Source organism: Notechis scutatus, chromosome 5 (assembly GCF_049901735.1).
Source record: "Notechis scutatus isolate UNSWTSFEM ecotype Mainland chromosome 5, rNotScu1.2, whole genome shotgun sequence".
Taxonomy (NCBI): Eukaryota; Metazoa; Chordata; class Lepidosauria; order Squamata; family Elapidae; genus Notechis; species Notechis scutatus.
The window spans coordinates 84,572,912-84,597,999 of record NC_142013.1 but is presented as its reverse complement, the minus strand read 5'-3'; the positions used below and the strand labels follow the sequence as shown (position 1 = coordinate 84,597,999).

General features: G+C 38.1%; 1 protein-coding gene across 2 annotated transcripts in view; it reads left to right on the top strand.

Annotated features, from left to right (window-relative positions):
* The first annotated feature begins 11,560 nt into the window (after positions 1-11,560).
* UXS1 (UDP-glucuronate decarboxylase 1) overlaps positions 11,561-25,088 on the top strand; it is a 49,606-nt gene continuing 36,078 nt past the window's right edge. Inside the window, exon 1 of one of the 2 annotated variants that reach the window (XM_087967205.1) lies at positions 11,561-11,931. In XM_087967205.1, coding sequence (XP_087823331.1) covers positions 11,832-11,931 — 100 coding nt within the window. In that variant the 5' untranslated portion in view covers positions 11,561-11,831. The remainder of the gene's footprint in view (positions 11,932-25,088) is intronic. The other variant, XM_087967206.1, reaches the window with a different exon arrangement.

Genomic DNA, 25,088 nt, shown 5'->3' with positions numbered 1-25,088 from the left:
CACCCAGGGACAGAGACAGGGAGAGGGAGAAGGAGAGGGAGGGAGGGAGGGAAAGAGAGAGAGACAAGAGTCAGAGAGAGGGAGAGATGAGAGAGAGAAAGAGATGAGAAACAAGAGATGAGAAAGAGGGAGAGGGAGAAAGAGATGAAAAAGAGCGATGAGACAGAGAGAGAAAAATGAGAGAGAGATGAGAAAGAGAGAGTGGGAGAAAGAAAAACAGAGATCAGAGAGAAAGAAGAGAGTGGGGGAGAAAGAAAGAAACAGAAAGAGAGAGAGAGATCTGTTTAAAAGAAAATAGAAAAATGGCTCTTTGAGTGTTTAAGGTTGCAGATCCCAGGTTAGGCAAACACAATGGTTGTTAAGTGAACCTTGTGGTCATTAAGCAAAAACTGGTTGTTAAAAAAAGTCCCTTTTCTCCAATGGACATTTTTAACCAGAAACCAGAAGGAATTGTTGGAAACTGGCAAAAAACATAGAAAACCTCAGTCACATGACTGTGTGGGATGTTGTAACTGGTCATAAGAGTGTGTGTGTGTGTGTGTGTGCGCGCGCGCGCGCACACACGCGTGCATGGCTGTCAAAACTTCAAAAACAGGTCAAGTAGCTCTGGGCAGGACAGTCATAAATTAGAATACTTGCTAAGCAACTGGCCATTAAAGTGAGGACCACTTATATTTGGTTTGCCAGTCACATGACCACCAAGCCACACCCACAGAACCGGTTGTTAAGAAATTTGAATCCCACCCGTGTATATGTATACATTCGAACTAGACAGTGATGTTTCTCTGTGTCATATATGTGTATGTATGTGGGTATATACATAATGGTTATCCTTTGAGAGCTGAATGCAACGAAATTTCATTATAATGTATGCCGATTAATGTACATTTAAAGTAACAATAAAGTTCTGTTCTGTTCTGTTCTGTTCCATTCTATTCTTCCCATATTCTGGAATTCCACTCCTAGATTCTGGACTTTCAAGAAGCTCGAATTCTGGACTTTCAGAATTGCCCAGCCAACATGCTGATTGAGAAATTCCAATAGCTGAAGTCAATTCTTCTTAAAATGGCTGAAGTGGAGAAACATTGATCTCATCATGAATGAAGGCAAATATATGTGTCCCAGGATAATGTTGCAGAATCCAATCTGAATTGGTCACCAGAACCAGAGGTTTAGTCTTCAAAGTTTTCAGACTTCCAAGCTTTCAGACCAGAATGCTATGGAAAGAGAGTTTACGAGGATGGGCCCTAGCATAAATATGAAAGCTTGGAAGAATAAACCTCTGGTCCCGGTAACTGACTCAAACTGGATCCTGAAACACTGATCTAGTTGATCTATTCTAGCCCAACTCAAAGGGAAATTTACATTTTTAAACACCAGATGGCAGTGTGGGATCTGTCATTATGCTTTCCTTCCCACTTTGAAGGTGTTTTTGGAAAGGTGAGTACCATTAATTTATTAGTAAAATATTGCCTTCTAGAAATATTTACAGATTCTAATAGTGGATTCAGATTTAATTATTTTTGGAAAATAATTTTCAGTGCTGCGCATTACATTATGTTACAGGAATTTAAATCTATTTCATATTTATCGAAGTGGAATATTATGATTAGGGAAGTTAGGCCTGGAACATGAGACAAGTTTATTATGATGTTATCTAAACACTTAAAGCAGGGGGTCTCCAAACCTCAGGCTGCAGCCCACTACTGGGCAGTGGCCTGTTCAGAATTGGGCCACACAAATGGCTGGCCAGAGCACATGCACACAGCTCAACTTGCACACATGGGGTGGAATTTTACACTTAAAACTGGTTCTGGATTCCCTTTTTGAATATTGACGATTTTGGGTCCCCAGGAAGAAAATTGCCAATGCTGGCAGTAGGTGCCCATGGAAGGGAGGTGAAAACAGTTTCAATCCAAAGACAAGAACAGATAGTGGGATGAAATCCAGGATCAAATTTTACATTTAGAAGTGGTCTTGGATTCCGTAATACTGGACAACAAGAAGAAATAAAGCATGAATATATATTACTGCATTAGCAGTATTCCATGTTACAAAAGAAAAGAGAAAAGAAAAAAAGATGTACAATAACCGGGACAATTACATTGTTTTTTTGTTTGTTTGAAAAGACTTTTTTCATGCCCCATTGTCACAACAATTTTTTAAAAATCTAGTAACTTAGATATTCTCAAGTAAACACATATTGACAACCAGTTGCTGCAAATAAGATTCAGTTAACCTTCCAATGTTGTTCAGTTCTTTTCATCACTTCAAACAGTATCCTAAACTTACCACAAAGCTCATTTCCCTATAACTCAACTTTTCTGAACATTGACAGCTTTAAGGTATGTGGACCCTAATTCCCAGATTTATGGGAGTTGGCTATACATCTTAGAGTTGCCAAGGTTGGGAAACACTGCTACAGTGATTATAGTCATAGGTTAGTTTCTCTTCTTCCTTAAGTCAGTGGATTTGTCAGAATAAGAGGATTCTTGGTTGATCTGTTGTTTCCTTCAACAGATGTTCTGGCAAACTGCTCAAATTCATGAAAAACTGAATTGATAAACAGTATTTTGTTTTTTAAAAGCAATACTTGGACCAAATCATTTCCATGTAGTACAGTTTCTGTTTTAGCATTTCTTGTGGAAAACCACAGTTAAAGTGCTTGAATAAAGGAGCACTCAAACATTTAAGAACTCATCTATAGATGAGCAATTTGGGTCAGGAGCTTTTAGAGATGATATTAGGAAACCCTCTCTCTTAAACTTCTTTAACGAGACTGATCAGTTGTTATACTTGATTATGGGAAGTGGGGTGGACTATTGCTATTCTGTTTTAGATTGTTTTGAGTTGCTTATTTTATTTGGGTTGCTTATTTTGTTTGGATTGCTTATTGTATTTGGGTTTTCAAGGCTGGATTAAGATATATTTCATAATAATGTTTTAGCTTGAAAGTTGTATAACTCACTGTAACATCTATATATCTTTCTCTTGGGAACTTGAAGGAAGGTACTATATATCATTGTGATGGATTCCATAAAACTCTTCCTGAAATACTGCTGAGCACCAGGGCCTGGATAGCTCCCAAAGCTCATGTACTGTATGTAGTCATTAAAGTATAACCGTTCACTTCCTGATGGAAAGTTCAAACACCATAGAATAAGGTGAGGTATGTCTGATGATTTCCAAAAAGAATTATATACTGCCTCATGGTGATCAACATAGCTAAAATACCACAGAGTATATTTCCTATATATATATATATATATATATGGGGGCACATGACATAATTAAACATCTGTATATATCTTCTGCGATAGCTTAGGAGAAGATGGACTGCATATACCCTTTTAATAGATTTTAGTAAATGGATGGCAGGTCACCTAAAAAGAGCATTTGGACTTAAAAGCAATGTAGAAATATATAAGCATATAAATATGAACATAAACTATTTCTTTTTTATTAATTAATTAAATAATACAGTAGGTATTTGATTATATAGGAAGATTCACTTCCTCCCTTTCTAGTAACTTCTCTAGTCCATCCCTGTAATTGAAGTGTCTGGAATAATTTTTACTTGAAAATGAAACTTCAAGTGCATTAAAAAGATGGTATCTCTTCAAACTAATGTTTACAGACATGTAACGTGTGGTAAATATTGAGAACCTATTAAAATCAAACATGTATTGACAAATATTTTGGAGGACATTCAAAACACATATTATAATATGCTCATAGGTTTGAAAATCTTTATTGAAACTGTAAGTACATTGGACTTTATTTTCCTCAAGCTTTTTTGAGGAATTTTTTATCCACTACTCAGCACAACTCCACTATTTGTTGTTCTTTTCAGGGAGATGAACAATCAAATAAAATAGCATATTGCAGCTTGCAAAAAAGAACCTGCAATGTGTGATTTTATTTGATCGTTCATCTCCCTGAGCAGAGAACAACAAATCGTGGAGTTGTGCTGAGTTGTGGATCACATATTTCACAAATTAGACTGGGCAAAAGATGGAATAAAAACATCAATGGTGCCTATTTAAATCACTTAAGATTTGCAGATGATGTTGCTCTCTTCTCACAAGACCCACAAGAGCTACAAAGACACATGCAAGAGCTGCACAAAGCAGGAGAACCATTTGGCTTAAAAATAAACTTGAAAAAGAGCCAGATTATATTTAATAAATATTTAATAAATTCACCAAAGAAAGATTTTTTTATATATCTGAAGAACTAGATGTAGTAGACCACTATCTTGACCAATGGATCTCAATAGGGGATACAATAAAGAAATTGAATGGCATCAGTGGTGGGATTAAATTTTTTTTACTATCAGTTCTGTAGATGTGGCTTGGTGGGCATGGCTTGGTGGGCGTGGCAGGGGAAGGATACTGTAAAATCTCCACTCCCTCCCCACCCCACTAACCAGCTTTCCAGCTCCGTTCTTCTGTGCAGGGCAACAAAAGAAGACCCAGCCAATCAGCTGGGACTCGGGAGGCAGAGAATAGATAGGGGCGGGGCCAACCAGAGGTGGTATTTACCAGTTCTCTGAACTACTCAAAATTTCCGCTACCGGTTCTCCAGAACTGGTCAGAACCTGCTGAATACCACCTCTGAATGGCATGTTAAATGTGGTTGGCAAGCATTCGGCAAGCTAAGCATAATTTTCAAGAACAACCTCCCCTGATACCTGAAGAGGAAAGTTTTCATCAGTGTGTACTACCTGCTCTAACATATGCAGGTGAAACATGGACACTAATCTCACAGTCAGTCCTAAAGCTATGAAGGGCACTAAGAGCCATGGAAAGATACATTCTCAGCATTACAAGACAAGATAGAGACCTACACTTGGATTAAAAAACAAACGAAAGTATACAATATCACCAAGAGAGTAAAAGAATTGAAATGGAAATGGGCTGGTCACATAGCAAGAAGAACTGATGGCCAGTGGACCAAGGCAGTCATAAAATGGATCCCACCTGATTTAAAAAAACATCCACGAAAGAGACCTAAAACAAGATGCATCCATGACATCAGCAAGTATTGCAGGCCCAATTGGCAAAAAAGAAAGCTCAGGGCAGTATTAGTTGGAAACATGCAGAAGAGGCCTTCATCCTGCAGTGGATAGACAATGCCTAAAATGATTATTGCAGCTTGAGGATATGACCACACAATGGCTTCATACTAGATGAGACTGCGGCCATACTCCTGTGCTTCCTTCCACAGCCCCCACAATTCTTTTTCACTGTTGATCCAGATAATGTCCAGTTCAGCTGTGACACTAGAGAAATCATCAGAAAGGCTGGGGGTGGGGGGGTGGGGGACAGTAATGTTGCCCTTGGAGCCAGTTGGTCCCAAATGGTGGAAATTCTGCCTGCCCTCGACAACTGTTCCTGTTGAGATTAAGTTGCAGTGATACCATAACAGCATTTCACCTAGTTAACTGAGTGGTGTCAAGGTGTTTTCACAGCTTTGTAGAAGTAGCCTTGCTGGATCAGGGCAAAACCTATATGAGTCCCACATTTTGTAACTTACAATGGTCAATCAGATCCTTTGAGAGGTTCACAAGCAGAAGACTGAGACTTATCCCTGTCCCACCATAGTTGCCCTGTAAGTGGTATTTGGAGAAGAGGAAAACCTCAAGTAAAGAAAATCTAAAAAACGACAAAGTTGGGAAGTTCTGTGCTGTGCTAGCAAAGAAATACACAGGCTCACATCAAACCAATCAGGTGCAGCAGATGCCTGATTCCTCAGAGAACAGGCAACACATAAGCATTATCAAAGATACAAAACAAATTGACACATAAGCATTAGTTATCAAAGGCATAGATGCCCTCTAAACTATCTCTTCACATAAATGTGACTCTTCTTGTTCTACAAACATGGGGAAGCCTAATGAATTTTTTATCTTTATCCTTGCATAAAACAGCACAATGAAGATATCAAAGTCTCCTTCAGACACAGGATGGATATTACATAGTAAAGAACGTGAGTCTTGCCAATGTCATGAAGATTTGCTACTTGTAGGTTGACCCTGCTTACTTTTGAGGCAAGAAGAATGCTGCATTGTAAAACAAGCAGTTTTATACAAGGTTACCAACTACCATGGCTGCTCTAATCTAGACTGCTTACAAAGTTCACAGAGTTTATTGGGGATATCTTCTAATATCATTTCAAGAGTCACGCTACCCAAACCTTACATTTTTAAGATCAATAGCCCTTGCTATACATGCCCTCCATGAATTTACAGAACCTCTTTTAAAACCATTCAGTTTAAAGAATGCAGACATCCAGGGAAGAAATGGTGAGCTTTTAGCAGAACCCATGACCCCAGCAGAATGAAGATTCAATGAGTAGACCAGCTCTTTCTCTTCAGAGAAGGACAAGGCAGGACAAGACTTCAAGTTAGCAGTGTCCAGTAGGCTAAAATTCTGGGAGATGAAGGAATAGCCATCTTGCTAAAACGATGATTGGCTTCTTCAAAAGGGCACCACCCACAAAAGGTTCAGATACTTCCTTTTTCAATCACTTTTGGGAATTGCTTGTAAACTGCTTTTTACCTATTAGGAAGTTTTGGATTGAAAAATCTGAAAACACCAAATGAGTTTTCGTCAACCCTTGGTGAAAAAGTTTTAAATACAATTTTAAAACAATTTTTATGGGGTGATTAGAACTTTGATTCTGGAAAGTTACAAATGGACAAAAGAGCCAGATAGATTGGCAGTAAGATTTTGTAATTAATTATACAAATCCTTCCTGTAGGAAAATGCTTTTGTTTTGAATTCTTTTTTAAAGAAAACATGATCTGATGGGACTTCAAAAAGTGGACATTAGAGGGAACTAGAAGGAGCTAAAGATTAAAATTAAAGGAGAAGAATATCTGAATTAAATTCAACCTACAAATACAAAATGAAGCAAAACATTTTAACATTGGGCATATTGAAAGATATTTTTGAATAATGGACCCATAAGTCAATTTAGAGACTATTAAATAGATTGTGTTTAAAAGCTGAGCTTCAACCAAAAGTTTATAGAAGCTAGACACACTCTTCATATATCATACCTATTTCCAGTTGTAGGTGTGTGTTAGAACTGCTCTGATAAATTTAGATTGTACCCTTTCCAGAAAGGTGAAATATGAAGCTGGGGGGGGGGCAGTTGGGGTCTCATAAAGGAACTGGGCTAGCAGCTTAGTCTGAAAAAGTATTTATATCTTTTTTTTTCTTTAAGGCCACTACTTGTTTATATTGTCTTTAAGGATGATGTTCAAGGATTATTGTGTTATTGTCCCCTGTCTCAGGTGATAAACTGAGGCTTTCTTAGCCTCAACAACTTTATTAAACCATGACTTTGAAGAAATTAGGTGCTGCTTAATCAAGTAATTCAAATCAAAAATTGTAGTTTTGGCTCTAGAGTTTTGTATATGATGAAGGGATCTTTTGTGAGATTGAATGACATGAGGGTCAATCAATATTTTTGTCAACTGTCCTTTGCCAATGCCCTCTTCATCTTTTGGCTAAGCTAAGATGTGCATATGGCAACATTTTGCTTGACCTACTAAGGAAATTGAAGAAATGAAATGAGCCTCCAGGTATGTCTGCCAAGTGGCAGGCTTCAATTGTATGCAAAGGGGAAAATGTTTACTACCACTACTTAAATGGGAAAGTATTCTGAAATGCTTCCTCTAAGGTAGCAAGTTTATAATAATTAGTATGTAATTAGGGTTAAATTGAAGTGAGATGGGCTTCAAAAATAAATAAATAAATAAATAAATAAATGTACTTGTTCTGATGCTTGCCATAAATGTAAGTTTGCCTGGGTAGTCTCCTATGAAATTATTACAAGGAGATTAAACCTATTTGTCATTTTTGCAAGGTAGAATCCAATATAATTTGATATTTTAACTTTGGAGACACAGAAAAAAAGTGGTGCCAGCTAAACTGAATTTCTGATTTGGTAGTTACTTGTGGAATTCACAGTGTATAATAATCAGGGCCCAAGCATTAAAGCCCCTTCCCTGCACTATATTAGCATTTGGGTAATCCAACAGAAGGTTGTCAACATAGCTCTGTCCATTCAACACAGATTTCAGCTTTTCTTTGTAATGGAGGGGACTAACATTAATAATTAACAATGATCTAGTACCCAAACTATGTAGTAGGGCCATAGTCACTTGCTTTAAAGGAGGGTTGTAAGTAAATGCTTTAAAGTAAGTGCTACTTTTCAAGAAATGACCTATCAACCACCTATCAGCCCACCACGGCCCTCTGTCTAAGTTGCTTCCATTTTATATGAATGATCCCATTAAGCAGGAGATCATCAGCTGCCCATGTTTCTTGTACAAGAATTATATCTGTTAGATCGGGTAGATCGGGTTCATTGAGATGCCAGACTCCAAGTGAACAATCAGCTCTTTATTGAGAATTAAGTTCTGGACAAGGATGCGGCTCACGGCGGCTCTTCATATAGAGCCGGCTCGCAACTCGGCGGCCAATGACAGCGCTTTGAATCTCCCACGATCGGCTCGGCCAATCGCGGTAGATCCTTAGCGCACCAATCACAGCCGCTCAGTTAGCCAATCAGGTTGTGGTCCGTGTGGACCAATCGGATTTCAGGATTTGGAGAATGTTAATATAGAACAATATCTTCCCATACAGAGGACCAAAACAATTGAAGCCTCTATTATGATACCAGCCAGCAAGATTCCATGTTAGTATTTTTAAAGTGTTTACCTTCTACTGGTTTACATGCTGTCATGCAGAAGCACTATGAATCCTGACATATCAATGTCCACTTTATGGTGGACTGATGAATCTCACCAATAAGCATAACTTCTGAAGAGACAGAATTCTGAAAGTTAAAATTATCAGGAGGTTACTCATGAACCTGAGTAACTGTAAAAAAAAAATATTGATTTTGAGGATTCTGGTCATTTTAGACAATTGTTGGCATATGAATTAAAAACAGAAATGTTCTTTTCAAGCTCTGTGCTGGAGTTTTGTGAGTCTGATTTGTTCAAGGCAGCTGTGACAGTGCAGATAAATTGCTCCTCCTCAACAGCACAATCTCTTTGTTTTCTAAGATGAATTTTTATTATCCTGCATAATTAATTGTGCTAAACGTATTAGTGGCTTAGTTGTTTTACAGGTTATAGTTAAATATTTTCTCAGGCTATCCAGCCTTTTAATGATGTCATCCTAGTCTATATTCCACCAGGCACCAAAAGAGTTAATCAAACCTTCTTCTAGTGGTTCATTAGAGAACTGTGTTGCTATGAATTGGACAAATTGTTTACATAGATCTTTCTCCTGCAGAGGCTCTGTTGATAAGATGTCCTTGAAGTTGTCTGAGTGGAGATACTTTTGTGTGATAAAGTAAAGCAAAGATAAATACTCTCATGACTGCACTGAGTTAAAAGTGAAATGATTTTCTTATAATGGAAAAGTTGGGAAATTTGGAAAAGCACTCAAAGAAGGATTCATTTTAAAGAATATACTGCAGCCTGCCCAAATGTCAACAGGACTCACTTTAACTGCCTCCAGGTGGACGTCTATTGGTTGCCTTTCACAGCATAGTAACTGGACTTGGCAATGCCCTTTTTACACTCCACCTGCCTCTGTTTACTCTGTTATATAGAATTTGCAGTTATCTTATTAGTTTGTAAGAAACATTTGCTTCTTTTTTTTTTTCCTGTCACTTCCCCTTAGAAGACTGAATTCAGGGTTGAGGTCCTCCTTTGCAGGACACAATTTACACCCAAACCATTTGCTTTGGCAGGGTGAGTGATTTTATTTGATTGGCTCTCAATACATCTTCCAAAGAATTCTTACAGAGAATCTACTTTATTTTAACTGCAGTCAGCAAGTCGAAGTTTGAGAGAACAGTCTGTGCTGTCAATAGATTCTGTCTAGTTATAAAATGTGATGTATTTTGTTTTTTCAGGGACTTAAAATCAGAGCCCTCATCTCCCTCCTGTATGAGCTGTTTGGCGGCTGAGCAAACAACAGCCTCTGGAGAGGGAACATTCACTATCAGAGAGAAGAAAAACTCTAAAAATTGTTGATTCTCAATCTTAGCCTGTAGATCCCTCTCTAAAAGGTCATATCTATCCCACAGATGAAGTGAAGTAGCATTATTTACTGGAGAAGCTTACTTGCTTCTGATAAATCTGTCAATTTTGTTGCTTCAGTTCAGAGGCTTAGCTTAGAAGACATCTGTGTTGCAGAAGATATCCACTGCCATTCTTCCTTTCCCCCAAGACTACAATACAAATGTGCTTGCTGTAAAAAAAAGGCTGATCCAAGGTAGTAATATTTTTTTAAAGTAAAATTGTAAAAATGACTGTTAAGAGAAGTCAAGTAATCTAAAAGTAAGCAGTGAATTAAAATGCAGGCTAGATAAAAAGTTTTTAGAGAGATCATTATAAGGATTATGTGTTAGATCTTCTCCACCAAGTTCCTATCATAATAAATTGTTCTCAATGTTTTATTTGGAAGTAAAACTTCTGGTAAGTTTTACGTACCAAAATGTATATGTAAAACTACTAATATCTGGTATAAAAGTGCTCCAAATCTCTCATGTTCATTTAAAGCGAAGATTTCAATGAATCTATGCAATGTGGGGATCATAATATTTTTTCTGAGTATTTCTCAAAAAGAAAGATGTATAAAAATGGACATATAAAACTCCCACTCTCTATACAAAATCACCTTTAATTGGCATACTCATTTTAAGCTTAGCCTTCAAGTAGGATCATCCCAAGTGCAGATTTTCAGTCCTAACAATTTATTTTTTTGTGAACTTTCTCCAGGATAAAAATCTGTCATGTCCATTTTTTGCAGATTTAAGAAACTGAATGTAAACTGTTTTGTACCATTATAATTAATTTGTCATGAAGCTTTTCTCCAGAACTCTTACCAATAATTTGCCCATCATCCATAAAGAAAACATCAGGCTAATTTTGAACGATGTTGAATTCCAATATACTATTTCAACCCACTTTTTGTTGCATTTTAAATTTTGTTGGTAATCTACTCTGTTGGTAATCTTTCTTTTAATGTTAATTAAAGTTGCTTAGTAAACCTTGCACAGAGTTTTGAATGTCCCTGTGGTCGAATTAACAACAAACTATTTGGAAATTATTTTATTACCTTGTACAATCTGTTGATCTTGGTTTATTTTCATGCATGCATTTGAATTACTTGTTGCAGCCCAAGGGTTGTGACATAACCTATACAAATGTAGGCATATGCATGTATACATACATATACTTGGTGCTATGACAATGCCAAAAACTGCACAGCCGTATCTATTATGATTTAATCAATGGGGGGAGTGTGCTTTGACAATTGTTTCAGCTCCATCCAAAGAAAAACCTGAAAAAAGCGGGCCCTTTGATTTTTCACACACTGACATCAACAATCACGAGGCGCCTGATGTATTTCTCTGATGGGGGAGGGTGAAATCTTATGCGCAGTCGCAGTAGGGAAAAGTGACTTCATTTTCCGCCACCTCAACGTCGGGTTCTTTCCTTCCGCCGCCCGGGTCCCGTTGCTTTGCCGAAGCAGCGGCTGAAGCGGAGGGAGGGCGGGGAGCAAAGTGGAGGGCCCACGTGCGCATGCGTGGTGTCGCTGCCAGGAACTGGCCTGGCTACTGTTCCTGCTGCCGCTGGTGGCGCGGCGGACTGAGGAGGTCTGTAGCGGGCAAGGAGGCGGCGGCGGCGGCGGCGGCGGCGGCGGCTCCACAGGGATCGATCCCGAGGGTGAAGCTGATGCCTTGCGGTGCCGAGCGCTGCTGCTCGCGGCTGAGTCTTCCCCACCCGGCTGGGGATGCTGAGTAAAGGGACGCTGCAGCGCGTGCTGTCTGCCATCAATAGGCGACGGAGGATGAAGCTGCTGATGGGGCTCGCTCTGGTCGCCTATGTCGTCTGTAAGTAGAGCGGCGGGAGACGGGCACTTCATTCATCCGGCTCCTTTGGGCAGGCCGGGCAATTGGCACGCTTTTTCTGGCCCCGGGAAAGCAGGGCAGGCTGCTTTCCTTGTGCGCGTCCCTTTGCCCGGCCGAAGGCAGCATCGAAGGTGTTGCATGCAGCGCGGGGAAAGCACAACAACAACAACGCAGGGGAGGCGGTTAGGAGACGTGCCGTAGCAATTCCGGGGTTGCCATAGGTTTTTTTGGGGGGTGGGTGGGTGGGTTCACTTGAGATTGGCAGGCTCCTACTTGCGGGGGGGGGTTGTCTTATTTTTAAAAGGAAAAGGGGCCTGCCTTCTCTCTTCATTGTGCCTTCTGCTCCTGGTGCTTCCTTTGAAACTTTTCAGAAGTCCAAAAACAAAATTCTTTCACCCTCTGATCTGTCACCGGGTTATAGGCCCTGGCTGTTACAGCTGACCACAAGCGCCTCTTTCGCTATGATTGTGGTTTTGAATATATTTTCTCTGAATGTAGAGAAAAAGAAGCTACAGTGAAGGAACTAACTTTTTCACATCCTTAACTGATCCTCGCCTTTGAAGACAAGAGCACAGCAAATATAAATGGGAATCCAGTTTGCTGACTTTGGTTCCTCTTGAAGTTTTGGGCTCAAATCCCAACCGGAGATTACAAAACGTTTAGTCCAAGGTATCTAGAGAGGGTATCAAGGGTGTAATTAACAGAATATGCTATCTGACTTGCTGGCCACCAGAAGAGTAGTTGAATAAAGGTCTGAAACCCTTAGTTGCTGTCCAGGTTTTCAAGGTAACATCCTCAAGGTTTGAACTTGATGCATCTGCTGTGCCAGTGACTGCAAACCTTTTGGGCTTGGGCTCTCAAAAATTTGGAAAATGCCTAACCTGACTCTGCTGGCATTTTATCTCCCCTGCATCCAGGCCACCCTAAACAGGGGCATTCAGTGGCAGCATTGCCTCGACTTCAGCCCTAGTGCTACCACTGCATCAAAAAGGCCACCTCGCAGCACCATATGCCAGTAACCTTTGGGTGGTGTCCTCATTCTCTTTCTGTTGACAGGCCCCTGCGACCCACCTGGAACTGCTATAGGTTGCACAAGGCCTTCGTTCGTGAAGTGATTTTGAAGAATGCCCTTTCACAGTCTCTGAAGCTCCCCCAAACCACATGAGAGCATGATCCATTCTCACATGATTTTCAGATGCTTCAGATGCCATGCAAGAACACAGTCCTTTTGCGTGACTTCAGAAGAATCTGGAGATTATGTGAGGAACACCTCATTCTCACACGGTCTCTGTAGCCTTTGAAAAATGCATGAAAATAGGGCATACTTTTAAGAATAGTTGTCAGGTGTTGTTGAATGCTGGTGTGACACCTGAAACATCATGACCCTATACTCATGTGCATTCCAGAGGTGCAGTATTGGAGTATGAAAGCTCTAGCCATGTTATACTTACATTGTGACTTTTCACACAAACATAAGGAGAGAACTTGCAGTGTAATATTAAGATAGATGTTTTATCATTTTGAAGACGCTACAGGTTGCTGCAAACAGCCATAGCTCTGCATTGTATTATCAACTAAGTCACAATTTACTCAGGTCTGTACCCATCTTCAGCCTGGTTCTGTCTAGCTATTTTTGGAATTAAATTATAATTCTTGTGTTGTGTCTTACGAAAAGAGTCCATATGTGTTCTTATCTCATATTTACAAAGACAAGTTTCTGAGGTGTAATAAGTATCCTAAAGAAGTGCAACAGTTGATGGAAGGCCAGCATTTCACCCTGAAAGGCCAAGAACATCTTTCTTGGGTTGGGAAGTATTGGGCCATCACAATACTTACCTAATTGAAGGTTCATGTAACTGTATTTTTTAAACCTTTGTTTACAGTCCGAAAGTTTAAGATCAAATTGGATAATGTCAGCTGACATTACATGACAAATATTTGAATATTATTATAATGTGGTTCTTGATAGAAAACAAAATCGATAGACTTGTTTTATATACAGGACATTTGTTTTATATGAGACGTATCAGTGGAACATTCCGTATTATCAGAAAGAAGCTTAGAATAGCCTTTCAGATCTGATATTCTCCATCTATGTAGTTACGACAAGATGTACTGGTTCTGCTGACCAAGAATTATAATCTAACCTGGAGGGCATCAGCTAAAGAAAGTTGACTTTAAAGAAAGTTTTTTGCTTGCCTATGGTTTTGCAGTATTGTGGTTTTATTATGTCTTATCTCTGGTAGTCAGGCTTAAGATACTGGTGTCCAGTCTGTTTTATTGTACCATAATCCTCTGTCGATCACATGCTTTTGATATAAGCTGTTTTTTTTCTCCCATTCAATTGTGTTCAATTCTCAGAGACCATATGGACAAGCTCTCTGCAAGTTTTCTTGGCAAAGTTTTTTGGAAGTGGTTTGCCACTGTTTCCTTCCCAGGGCTGAGAGAAGGTAACCCACCCAAGGTCACCAGTTGGTTTTGTGCCTAAGGTGGGCCTAAAATTCCCACCTTAGTTTCTAGTCTAATACTTTAACCACCACACCGTATATATAATGGACAATGAATGAGGACAATGAACAAGTTTTCCAATATAATCCAATATAATTTCCAATATAATTATAATTGATTCTGCTTTCTATTGATTTTAGGAATTTTGTAACAATGAGTAAGGCCTTTTAGTATGTACAGTACCTATGATGGTTCAGGTTTTTTTGCAAGGAAACTAGTGATGTTTGCTAAATATTTGTTCTGCCTTGCAGGATACTAAGGTATCCACTAGCCATTTATTTGTGATGCAAATGGTTCTCTCTCAAATTATCCCCTAGATAGTTTGTCTGTGAAATAACATTGCGGAGTTGTCAAAAAGTGTCACAATCTCCAAGGGTTTCAAGCAAAGGGATATTAAAAAAAAGTACCAGTTGTACTTTTTAATATTACTTAATTAGTTTCAATTTGTTTTCCACATGCCTCCTTTTCATAAGAAAACTAACTGTATTTATTAGATTTTTATCCGTTTTATTATCTCATAAGTAATTCAAGGTGGCGAACATAACTGACACTCTTTCCTCCTATTTTCCCCACAACCCTGTGAGGTGGGTTGAGCTGACAGAGAGGCACTGGCCCAAGCTCGCCCAACCAGCTTTCAGGCCTAAGATGGGATAAGAACTCACAGTCTCTTGGTTTCTAAACAAGCACCTTAACCACTACACGTTAGCAATATTTTTAAATAAAAATAAATTTTAAAGCCATCTGTATTTTAAAACTGTTTAATTTTCTCCATTAAAATTGCAGTAAATTGTAATTTTTGGTAATTTATTTTGATTAAAAAAATTAGCATAGTTCATGCTTCATAGTTCATATGCTAGAGTTTATAATACAGTTGAAATGGACATCATTTCTCTACTGAATGGAACCAATAGTTGGGTTTAACTTCTCTTAGGGTCTACCATTTCCATCCCACAGATGTGTAGTAGGATATCTGTAATCTTTGGAAGATACGTGTTAGTAAAGTTCAGTATTTTTTTTACTTCTTTTATATACTGTGAAGTTATGTCATTGTTCTATTTGATATGTAAATTAAAATGTAATTATTAGAAATAGGTGGCATTCTGAAAGCCAAGGAAAGCATTAGTTTTATTCAGAGGGAGCAAAATGCAAATTCATTTATCCATTTAGGGAGTTACAGATGAGAATGTTTGTTTTTAGAATACTGTATTAGAGTTTCAAAATGGGCATTGTGCTTCTGTCTTTCACCATTAATTGTTATTGATGCTGTTTATATATTTCAAATGACCTTGGTTAATGGCCAGGAAGTCTGTTTGGCCTTAACCCTGCTGGATTTTAGGAAGATACTTCTTCTGCAGGCTCCAAGTTAGAATGGTGTATGGCCTGTCTAATTATTGTATGAGATGTAGTTTATATATTTCTGTCCTTCTGCCAGCACAGAGGCCTTCAAATTTCCCCCTCTCTGTTTTTACTGAAGTGAGACATCTTAGAAACTGATCAGGTAAAAAAGTAAATAGATGCCTGTTACCATACTGTTCTTAATAAAGAATTTGCAGGGGAAATGAGTTTGCTTAATAATTTATAACACCTTCACTTCTCTTGCACATAATAGCTTGATAATAGTTGATACAGAAAAATCAGAGATGTGGATGAATTCTAAGTCAAAATGTTCTGAGCTTTAAGCAATTATTTTGAGTCGTTCATGCCCCAAACAAAGCACACATTTGTTACTTTTGCTTGGATAGTAAAAGAAAATATTGCTGTTTCAACTGGAACTGTTTCAAGCGTTCCATGTTGTTTTAGAAAGGTTTGCACTATAATATTATCTTTGGATTTTTCCTTTCTGTCTTAACACAGTAGGATCAATCATTCCCCTGTTGAACTGGTTTAGGCCAGAGGTCCCCAAACTTGGCAACTTTAAGACTTGTGGATTTCAACTCCCAGAATTCTCCAGCCAGCTGAAATCCACAAGTCTTAAAGTTGCCAAGTTTGGGGACCTCTGGCTTAGGCCATGTAGAAAGGACTCCAAGGTGATTTTTGCAGTGGCATTTTAAGGGATACCATCTCACCATTTCTTTTCCTTCTATTGATCCAGTACCTGAATACCCAGAAGAGAGGTGTTTGTGTGTGAATATATTTTTAAAATCCTATAGAAAAATGGGACATCGTGTGCAGGTAGGAAGTAGGTAAAATGTGAATGGAACTCATCAAATTCTCAGACAACACAAAGCTGGGTTGAATAGCCAACACTTTAGAAGATAGGCTCAAGATTCAGAAGGATCTTGACACTTTTAAACATTGGGCTTTATCCAACAAAATGCAATTTAGTAGTGAGAAAAGTAAGGTTTTACACAGGCAAGAAAACCCAGATGCACAGGTATAGAATACTGTAAGTGGTACCTGGCTCAAAAGCAGTAATGGTGAGAGGAATCTAGGAGTCTTAATGGACAGTCACTTAAATATGAGCCAGCAGTGTGGTGCAGCTACCAAAAAAGCCAATGCAATCCTAGGCTGCATTAATAGAGAGATAGAATCAATCAATCAAAATAGAGCTAGAAGGGAAGGTATCAAGGTCATGTGAAGTGTTAGTTCCGCTTTATACTGCTTTGATAAGACCACAGTTGGCATACTGCATTCAGTTTTTGTCACCATGATAAAAAAAAAAGTTAAGATGCTAGAAAGGGTACAGAGAAGAGCATTAAAGATGATTAGGGAGCTGCAAGCTAATATATATGATGAATGGTTGAAACAACTGGGTAAATCTAGGATAACTAGGATTGACATGGTAACAGTCTTCCAAGTTTTGAGGGGCTGTCATAGAGAAGAGGGATAAAACATATTCTTCAAAGCACCTGAGGGCAGGACAAGAAGTAAGTATGGAAGCTTATCACGGAGAGATCCAACCTAGAACTACGGAGAAATTTCCTCACAATGAGAACAATTAAGCAGTGACTTGCCTCTAGAATTGTGGAATTTTAAAGAAGAGATTGGACAGCCATTTGTCCTGCATGATACAACTTTTTCCTGCTATCTGTTATTCTGAATTCAGAAGTACAATATTGATTTGAATGGTCTGTGGAACTTAGGTAGTATTTGCATGTACTCTGATATCTATTGTTGCAATATAGTTCTGTGTCTTTAAAATTTCTCTAAGTCTTCATCCTTAAAAGGCACTCTGAAAGCGTCACAATCATCAGGACCAAAAATCATGTGCAGTGTGCATATACAGTGTGCTTAGCAAATCAACAAGGAAGTATTCCCCACCCCACCCCCACCCCCAAAAAAGTTTGTTATGCTGATGGTTTTGGTGATTGGTTGCTTGAATAATGAATAGAATAGAATAGAATACTTTATTGGCCAAGTGTGATTGGACACACAAGGAATTTGTCTTGGTGTAAATACTCTCAGTATACATAAAGAAACTCCTTTGGAATTGTGCTCAAGGGGATTTGAAAAAAAAAGATTAATTGATTGGCTTCCTGGGCTTTTTGATATTCATTGTTGCATTGAATTTTGTCCTTTTGTTTGGAGACTACAGAATGCATTTGAAAATGCAAAAAGTTTCTGCTAGTTGGCCTGCAAAGTTTGGGGGGGTGTATATGCACTCTTCACATTCCTGTTCGCTGCCAAAGGATGTTTTCATCTGTTGGTTTGACCTGTATGCTGTCACATATCATTCCATTAGCATTTCACATGTAAGAAAAATATTTGCTTAGCTTGAAGAAGGTTGAACAATGCATCACTTATGACTTCTGTGTGCTATTTAGGATGTAAATACAGTATAACTTATAATTAGGATGTTCAAGGCAAGGAGAGATTTTTAGTTTTCCATAATAAAGCTTCTGTCCTGGTCATCAGTTCACTCTTTCTTCACTGTTGTTCTCAATCTGCTAGGTCTAAGTTATATTCTGCTCTACCCTGCTCTACCCTACCCTACCCAGCCAATGCCAGGCTGACAAGAAGAAGAAAGTTGGGAGCTGAGGGAGGGAAATATGAAGATAAGCCTGCAAGTATTGGGGTAGACAGAAGCAGTGCATGTTCCTGATTGTTTGCAAGGTTAGGTTTTGCATTTGTGAGCTGACTGGAATCCCATTTTCTGCCAGGATGTCTTCCTGTTCTGGAGGAGGTAATTGATTTGAAATGGGTATGTGACAGATTAAGATCTCTATGTCTTTTAAAAAGCAAATGCAAAGAGCCACCTAGTAATTTCTCTTTTTATATTTCTTTCTTTAGTTTTCCTCAGGCAAGGAAAGATAGATTTTTTTAAAAAAAGAGGAACTTAAGAAAGGCTATATAGGAAGGAAGTCAGTGAAGCCATAATAGGATTATTCCTTTATTTTGTTTCCTCTGCCAATCTTTCTGCAAGATGGCTTGTTGGTAGCACTCAGCATGAACTGCTCTCCTGTCTGTTTCTATTCCAGGGATGAAGAAGTATAAAGCACAAGCCTTTTTTCTCTGTTCCCATTGCTTCCTACTGCTGAAATGCTTGAAACATTTCGTTTTGTTTTGCAAAACATTAAATGCTTAAACAACTTTGAGATTTGTTCCTCTGAAATGCAGAGATTTCAAAATGTTTTTTACAGAATATTCTGGATGAGATGCTTTGTTTTGACCTCATAACAAAACATATTTTGTGTTTCATGAACATGCATAGAATAAACTGTCACTAAGACATAGCTGTGGAATAATTTAAAAATACAGCTCCTCCATAATATAATTTGTCTGAGATTTCATATTCTAGGCATTGTACCATATCAAGATGGTGAACAGAATGCAAGTTTGGTCTAGTGGTTAAGGCACCAGGCTAGAAATCAGGAGACTATCCTACCTTAGGAATGAAAGCCACCTGTCACTTTCAGTCAATCTTTCTTTCTCAGCCTCATACAACAAGCCAAGGCAACAAGCCAAACCTGTTGCAACTAAAGGACCAATACTTGGTTGATCTGGAAGAAAGTGGACCTGCACTTGCAGGAAAAAGCTAGGAAGAAAAAACAAACCTCAAGGCAAATCCTAAGATTCAGAGCATAGTATATTTGTCAGAACTATATACCGTGCTCGTTCTCCCTTGTGTTTTTCACAAGGTGCTGAAAAATACATGCATGAATGTGTATATTTTTATGACTATTAAGTGATACTGCTTTAAGACGGTGGTGCTGTTGACTAAAACTGAAAATTATTCTTCAGTAAATATAGCCAGATATTATTTATTTCATCTTGTAAATAAAGTTTAAAGAATGGTTGTCCCCATTCAATCTTGCTGTTCCTAAACTATTAAGATACTAGGTCAAGAAAAGACAGCATAGAATCCCTTTGTTTATTGGAGCTCAGAAGAAGAGTAGATTTCTTGGGGATGTTGGATCTCAGGACTTCACAAGATAAATGTGCATGTGTTCCTCCCACCACCATTTCAAAACCTAATATAAGATCAGCCTTTCTGTTGTTGACTGCTAGTTCCAAGGTGTTCATGTGTGAGGGAGTGATGTTGTGATTGCTGTCTCTGCTTGGGAAAAGTAGCTACATCCAGGCAGAAACACTTCCCGCCCCCCATTTCTCCCATGCCTTCATACCTTCACTTCACTCACAACAAGCATCTAAGCCAGTGTTGCTGCTGCCTGTGCTAATTGAAACACATCCTGATGTTTTCAAAGACTTGCCAACTTCACCCCACTTAGGCCCTTAGTTTACAAAAACAGATGCTAAGATAGAGTAGGTAAGGGTGTAGGAGGAAAGGAGACTACAAATAACATATTGTACAGACTAGAGTCAGGAAAACGAAGGCGACATTTGGAGATTGGCAGCTATTTCAAGCAGGCAAGTCCATTCCCAGGATCACAAGCTATGGTGAGCTTCGTATCCCAGTGGGAGTCCTGATTGTAGCTTTGCCAGGTGCTTGGTAGCAACCAGAAAAGGAGCAACTGCACCGAAACAGCACCACAGCCCCAATTAGTAAGTACCTTTGGAAAAAAAAATCAAAGGTTGTATGCTACATTTAGAGTATGTAGGAATTAAAAGCGTATTTATGTGCAACATCACCTTGCAAAACCTACTAGGGTGGAGTTCACCCAAAACAGTTGACTGTTGCTGGGGAAGTTGTGTGCTGCAATAAAGCATTTGCTATGCTCCGGTGTGTCCATAGCCTTCACATCATGTGCCACTTTCCTTCTGCACCATACTAATTCTTGACCAGTCAAAAATCATGTACTTTATATATGTCACCATAAGTCATCACCTGTGGATCCCCAATTTTAACGTAAACTTTAAAGCACTGCATTCATTTGACTGAAGAGGTTGTGAACAGTTGACCGTGGTTAATAAATATAGGGAAAATGAATGCCCTGTTGGGTCCATGTAAACAGCATCACTGAAAGAACCAAAGATGGGAGCAAAGACATGGAAAGCTTCTGTTCAGTATTGCCTACACAGAACACAGACAGGCTGAAGTATAGAAGCTGAATGCAAAGCTAAAGAGAATGGATCAGTTGTGTATGTCCTTTAGGTTCTCTCTTTCTCAGGATAAGGTTACTTGGGTCCTTAGATTATCTTTCCATACAATCATTTTGTATGGGATTGTCTGCTATTTATTGTTGTGTTACTGCAGAATTTAGCTTACTAAGATAACATTCTCAGACATTTTTTGATGGCTTGTCTTTACAATATGCCATCCTTCCGGAAAGTTATGCTTCTAGCAATTACTGATTTCTATGAACACACTGTGTAAGGGTAATAGCTTTTTAGAGCTTAATAATATTGATTTTGCTTCCCCAGATGGATGTGATTACAATGCCTGCTATTGCTTTCTTACAGAATGTTTTAAGTGCTTCATAGTCCCCATGTTTATTCCCTTGAAGTTGCTATTAGTAAAATAGTCTCTTGCTGTTTCATGTTTGGAATAAAATAACACTACAATCTCAGCATAGAATATCCTAGATGTAGTTTTTTAATAACAGAATAAGAGAGTTGTAAGGGACCTTGTAAGTCATCTAGTCCACTCCCCCCTCATCAGGAGACCCTACACCATTTCTGACAGATGGCAGTGCAATCTCTTGAAAGCTTCTAGCGATGAAGCTCCCACAACTTCTGAAGGCAAGCTGTTCCATTGGTTGATTGTTAGAGTTGAATAAACCATAGTTCATTTTAAATACTGTATGTGGTTTTTTTTAAGAAAAAAATGCTATGAGAAAATCATTGCTGCAGTGGTATCAGTATATGACTTTTAATTGCAAAAAAATAAGGAAAATTGGAGCTTAAATCCATGTTGGGCTAGATATGTGTTAGTGAGGAAAGTCAGTCTTGATCATGAAATGCATCTAGCTTTTTAAAGAATTTGCATGCCTGTTAAAGTGAGGCAGGACAGTTATACTTTTATGCTGTTGCAAGCCACCCGGAACTACTTGGGATAGTGAGATGGGAGGCATGTAAATTTGATAAATAAAAATTGTGCTTGTCAATATTCAATTATTAGACTGGAGGTGAAAACAGGATTTGGAGATCATCTTATTCAATCTCCTATAGTAATCCGTTCTTAGCAATCATTTTAGCTTTTGGGCATGAAGATCTTGCCCTCAACCTGGTCTTTTAGGTCTTCCAATGATGCACTGATCATGACTGCGACTGAATCCATCCACCTTGCTGCTGGTCATCCTCTTCTTTTCATCTTTCCCAGCATTATTAAAGAGTTAAGTTTTTGTGCAGTGTCTCCAAAGTAAGAAAATTTGAGCCTGGTAATTTGTGCCTCGAATGAAAATTCTGGGTTGAGAATTTTGTTCAAGAATCTTTTTATTTGTTTTCTTGGATATCCATGGTATGCTTAGAAGTCTTCTTCAGCACTGTTCAAACTGTCAGAACAGACCCTAACCTGCTTCTTCAAAGTCCATCTTTTTTTTCCATAGTGTATCACAGGAAAAAAAACATTACTTTGTTTATTTCTTTAGAAAAGTTATATTTATCCAGAGGAGCCACCAGTATCCCAATGCAATAGCTGCTATGTCAATACATTGGCTAAGGTTTTGTTATCTTGCTATATATTTCTGAAATCTGAGCATATTCTTCCCATAAAGAAAGAAGCACTGCTAAGGAAAAAAGACTATTTTCTGTCCATAGCCAGAAACCTCACTTGTTGTAGTTATTTCCATCAGCAATGGGAATTAATTAATTTTATCTTTTTTAAATTGGGTGAAAATGAACTGCTCTTCAAGTTGTGTAAGTATCAGTTGGATGTAAAGTGAAGGGGGAAAAAGTATGAAGGCCATTTTTGTTTAAAGCCTGTTTAAAAAGTGTTTTTTAGATTTTTTTTCCCCTGCCTTCTAAAATCTGTGTAACCTTCAGACAGTTTGGAGTTCCAGAACTTCTAGCAAGCATTGTCAAAAAGGGCAAGGAATCCTGGCGGCTGTAATTGAATGTTCCTAAATACCACTGAGTGAGAAAAGATGGCTGGAAAAATTGTGATGATAATAACCAGTGCCTAACTCTTTCAAATTGAGCATAACTCTCAGCATCAAACAAGTGAGTGAGGAACAGTTCTGATTCAACTTCCCTAACATTTGGTTCTGATTTGTGTGAACTATACTATCACATGGTTAGTTTGACCCCATTTTTGGATTGATGTACAGCTGAAATCCTTCCAGAGAATTAAGGGAAGATTGAGTGACACCGTTAAGATACAAATAGATATGTCCATCTATTGGTGCCACTATTTCGGATGGTAATACTAGTATCCCAGCCTGTTTACTTTATCCATGAAAGTTAATGTGGCTTCCTGAAAATTAACTCTTCTCCAAGATCATCTAAAGTTTTTTTAAAATCACTTTTTATGGCAGCCCTCCACAAAATTGACCTTGGCCTTCATAGAACTTGTACTGTTTTTGATCTGGCCTATCCTAAAGTTAGGTGCACTGTGTTTTCAACCATCAGGATAAATATTTCAGACAGTAAGATATCAGATTAATTTTGATTCAATGAGCAGACTGAGAACAATTGCCTTATTGTCCACTGTAGTTAATGATAAAATGTAATTAATGGGTTTATAAGTAGACTTCTGGATAGCCTGTTAAAGTGAGTGGGTGGCTTTGAAGTGTTTTGGCTGTAATAATAAAATTGGCTTTTGTTTATGGAACCTTGTAGGTTTTGTACTAAATATCAGCTTGATCAAAGTAACATTGTCAGTCCATTTATTTAAACTTTGTACTCATGTATTCTATCAAACAATGCATAAACTTTTTGCCAAAATAGATACGCTGGGAACAGAAAAAATTGTTTGAAATAGAACACTCTATTTTAAACAAATATATGCAACATTCTCTCCCATTAGAACAGTTACCATATTTTGGATATTTTTATGCCTTCTCTGTTAATTTCTTGGAATACATTCCCTGCTTATTGACCTTCTTTTCTTTCCAAACAAGTACATGACTGCATAACTTCTTAAAATAAATTGTGTGAGTTTAAAGCTATCCTCAATCTTTGTATTCTTTTTAATGTTCATATACAGCTTCTTATCCAGACTGATCATCCTCTATTAGTGTGCATCTTAGGCATGCATACATGAGTTGGTCAAAGATCAATAAGTTGATTTCTTGAATTAAGCTGGGCAATTGTTTTATTATCAAAAGCACGAAAATGACAGATCAAAAACAGGAATCCATTATTTCAGTTGTATTCCATCACTGTAAATTACAGTCATCTGAGCTGATATTTTTTTTAAATGAACTTCTATGTTTACTTAAAGGACTAGAAATATGCATACTATGGATTCTGATTTATCTAGGTCTTGATCAAAATACCTGAAGTCTGGAAGAAAAAAAACAGGACAGTATTTTATTCTCAATCCCTTTATCTTTCTCCCCACCCCTAAAAAAAACCATGACAATAAAAAGAAGTAGAAAATGTTCCCTATTGTTTATTTTTTAAATTACTGCTATACACAAGATTGATAAAATGTAAAAAATAATAATCTGAGTTTAGACATGCTCATACCAAATCAAGAAATGAACAAACATGTAAAATCACTGCAGGTATTTCAGGAGTTTGTATAAAAGAAGAATGAGCATTAAAAGGAATTGAGACGTTAATCAACATCAAATTAGGCAAAATGCATATTCTGAAAATTCTTTGCACTATATATTTATCAGCTTTTGTTTGAAAATTAACATTTTCTGTTTGTTAGATACAGGGAAGGACAAATGTGGTTACTTATCTTTTTGTTGTATTCTTGGGTCGATAGGTTATTAGGTTTTTCAGGATTGACTTTTTATCTGCCTAGTTTTTTTAAACAAGAAAAAAATGAAGAAATATTGCATTCCTTAGAATTCAGCCACTTGTTGCTCCTTTTGAAGCAAGAATAAAAAGTGAATTCAATATATTCTACATATCTCCATTCCTCCTCCCTCCATTTATTCCATTAGTTCAAGTTTTCTGGATTATTTTATATCTTTCTTCGATCATGTAGAGCAGGGGTGTCAAACTCAATTTATTGAGGGCCGCATTAGGGTTTTGTTCGACCTCGCGGTGGGTGGGGCCATGGCCAGGATGAAAGTGGCCAGCTCGATGTTGCTCATTGAAGTTCCATTTTCAGCCATGTCGACCCTCCCAGGCTCCGTTTTCAGCCATGATGGTCTCCTGCAGCCTTTTCCTAGCAA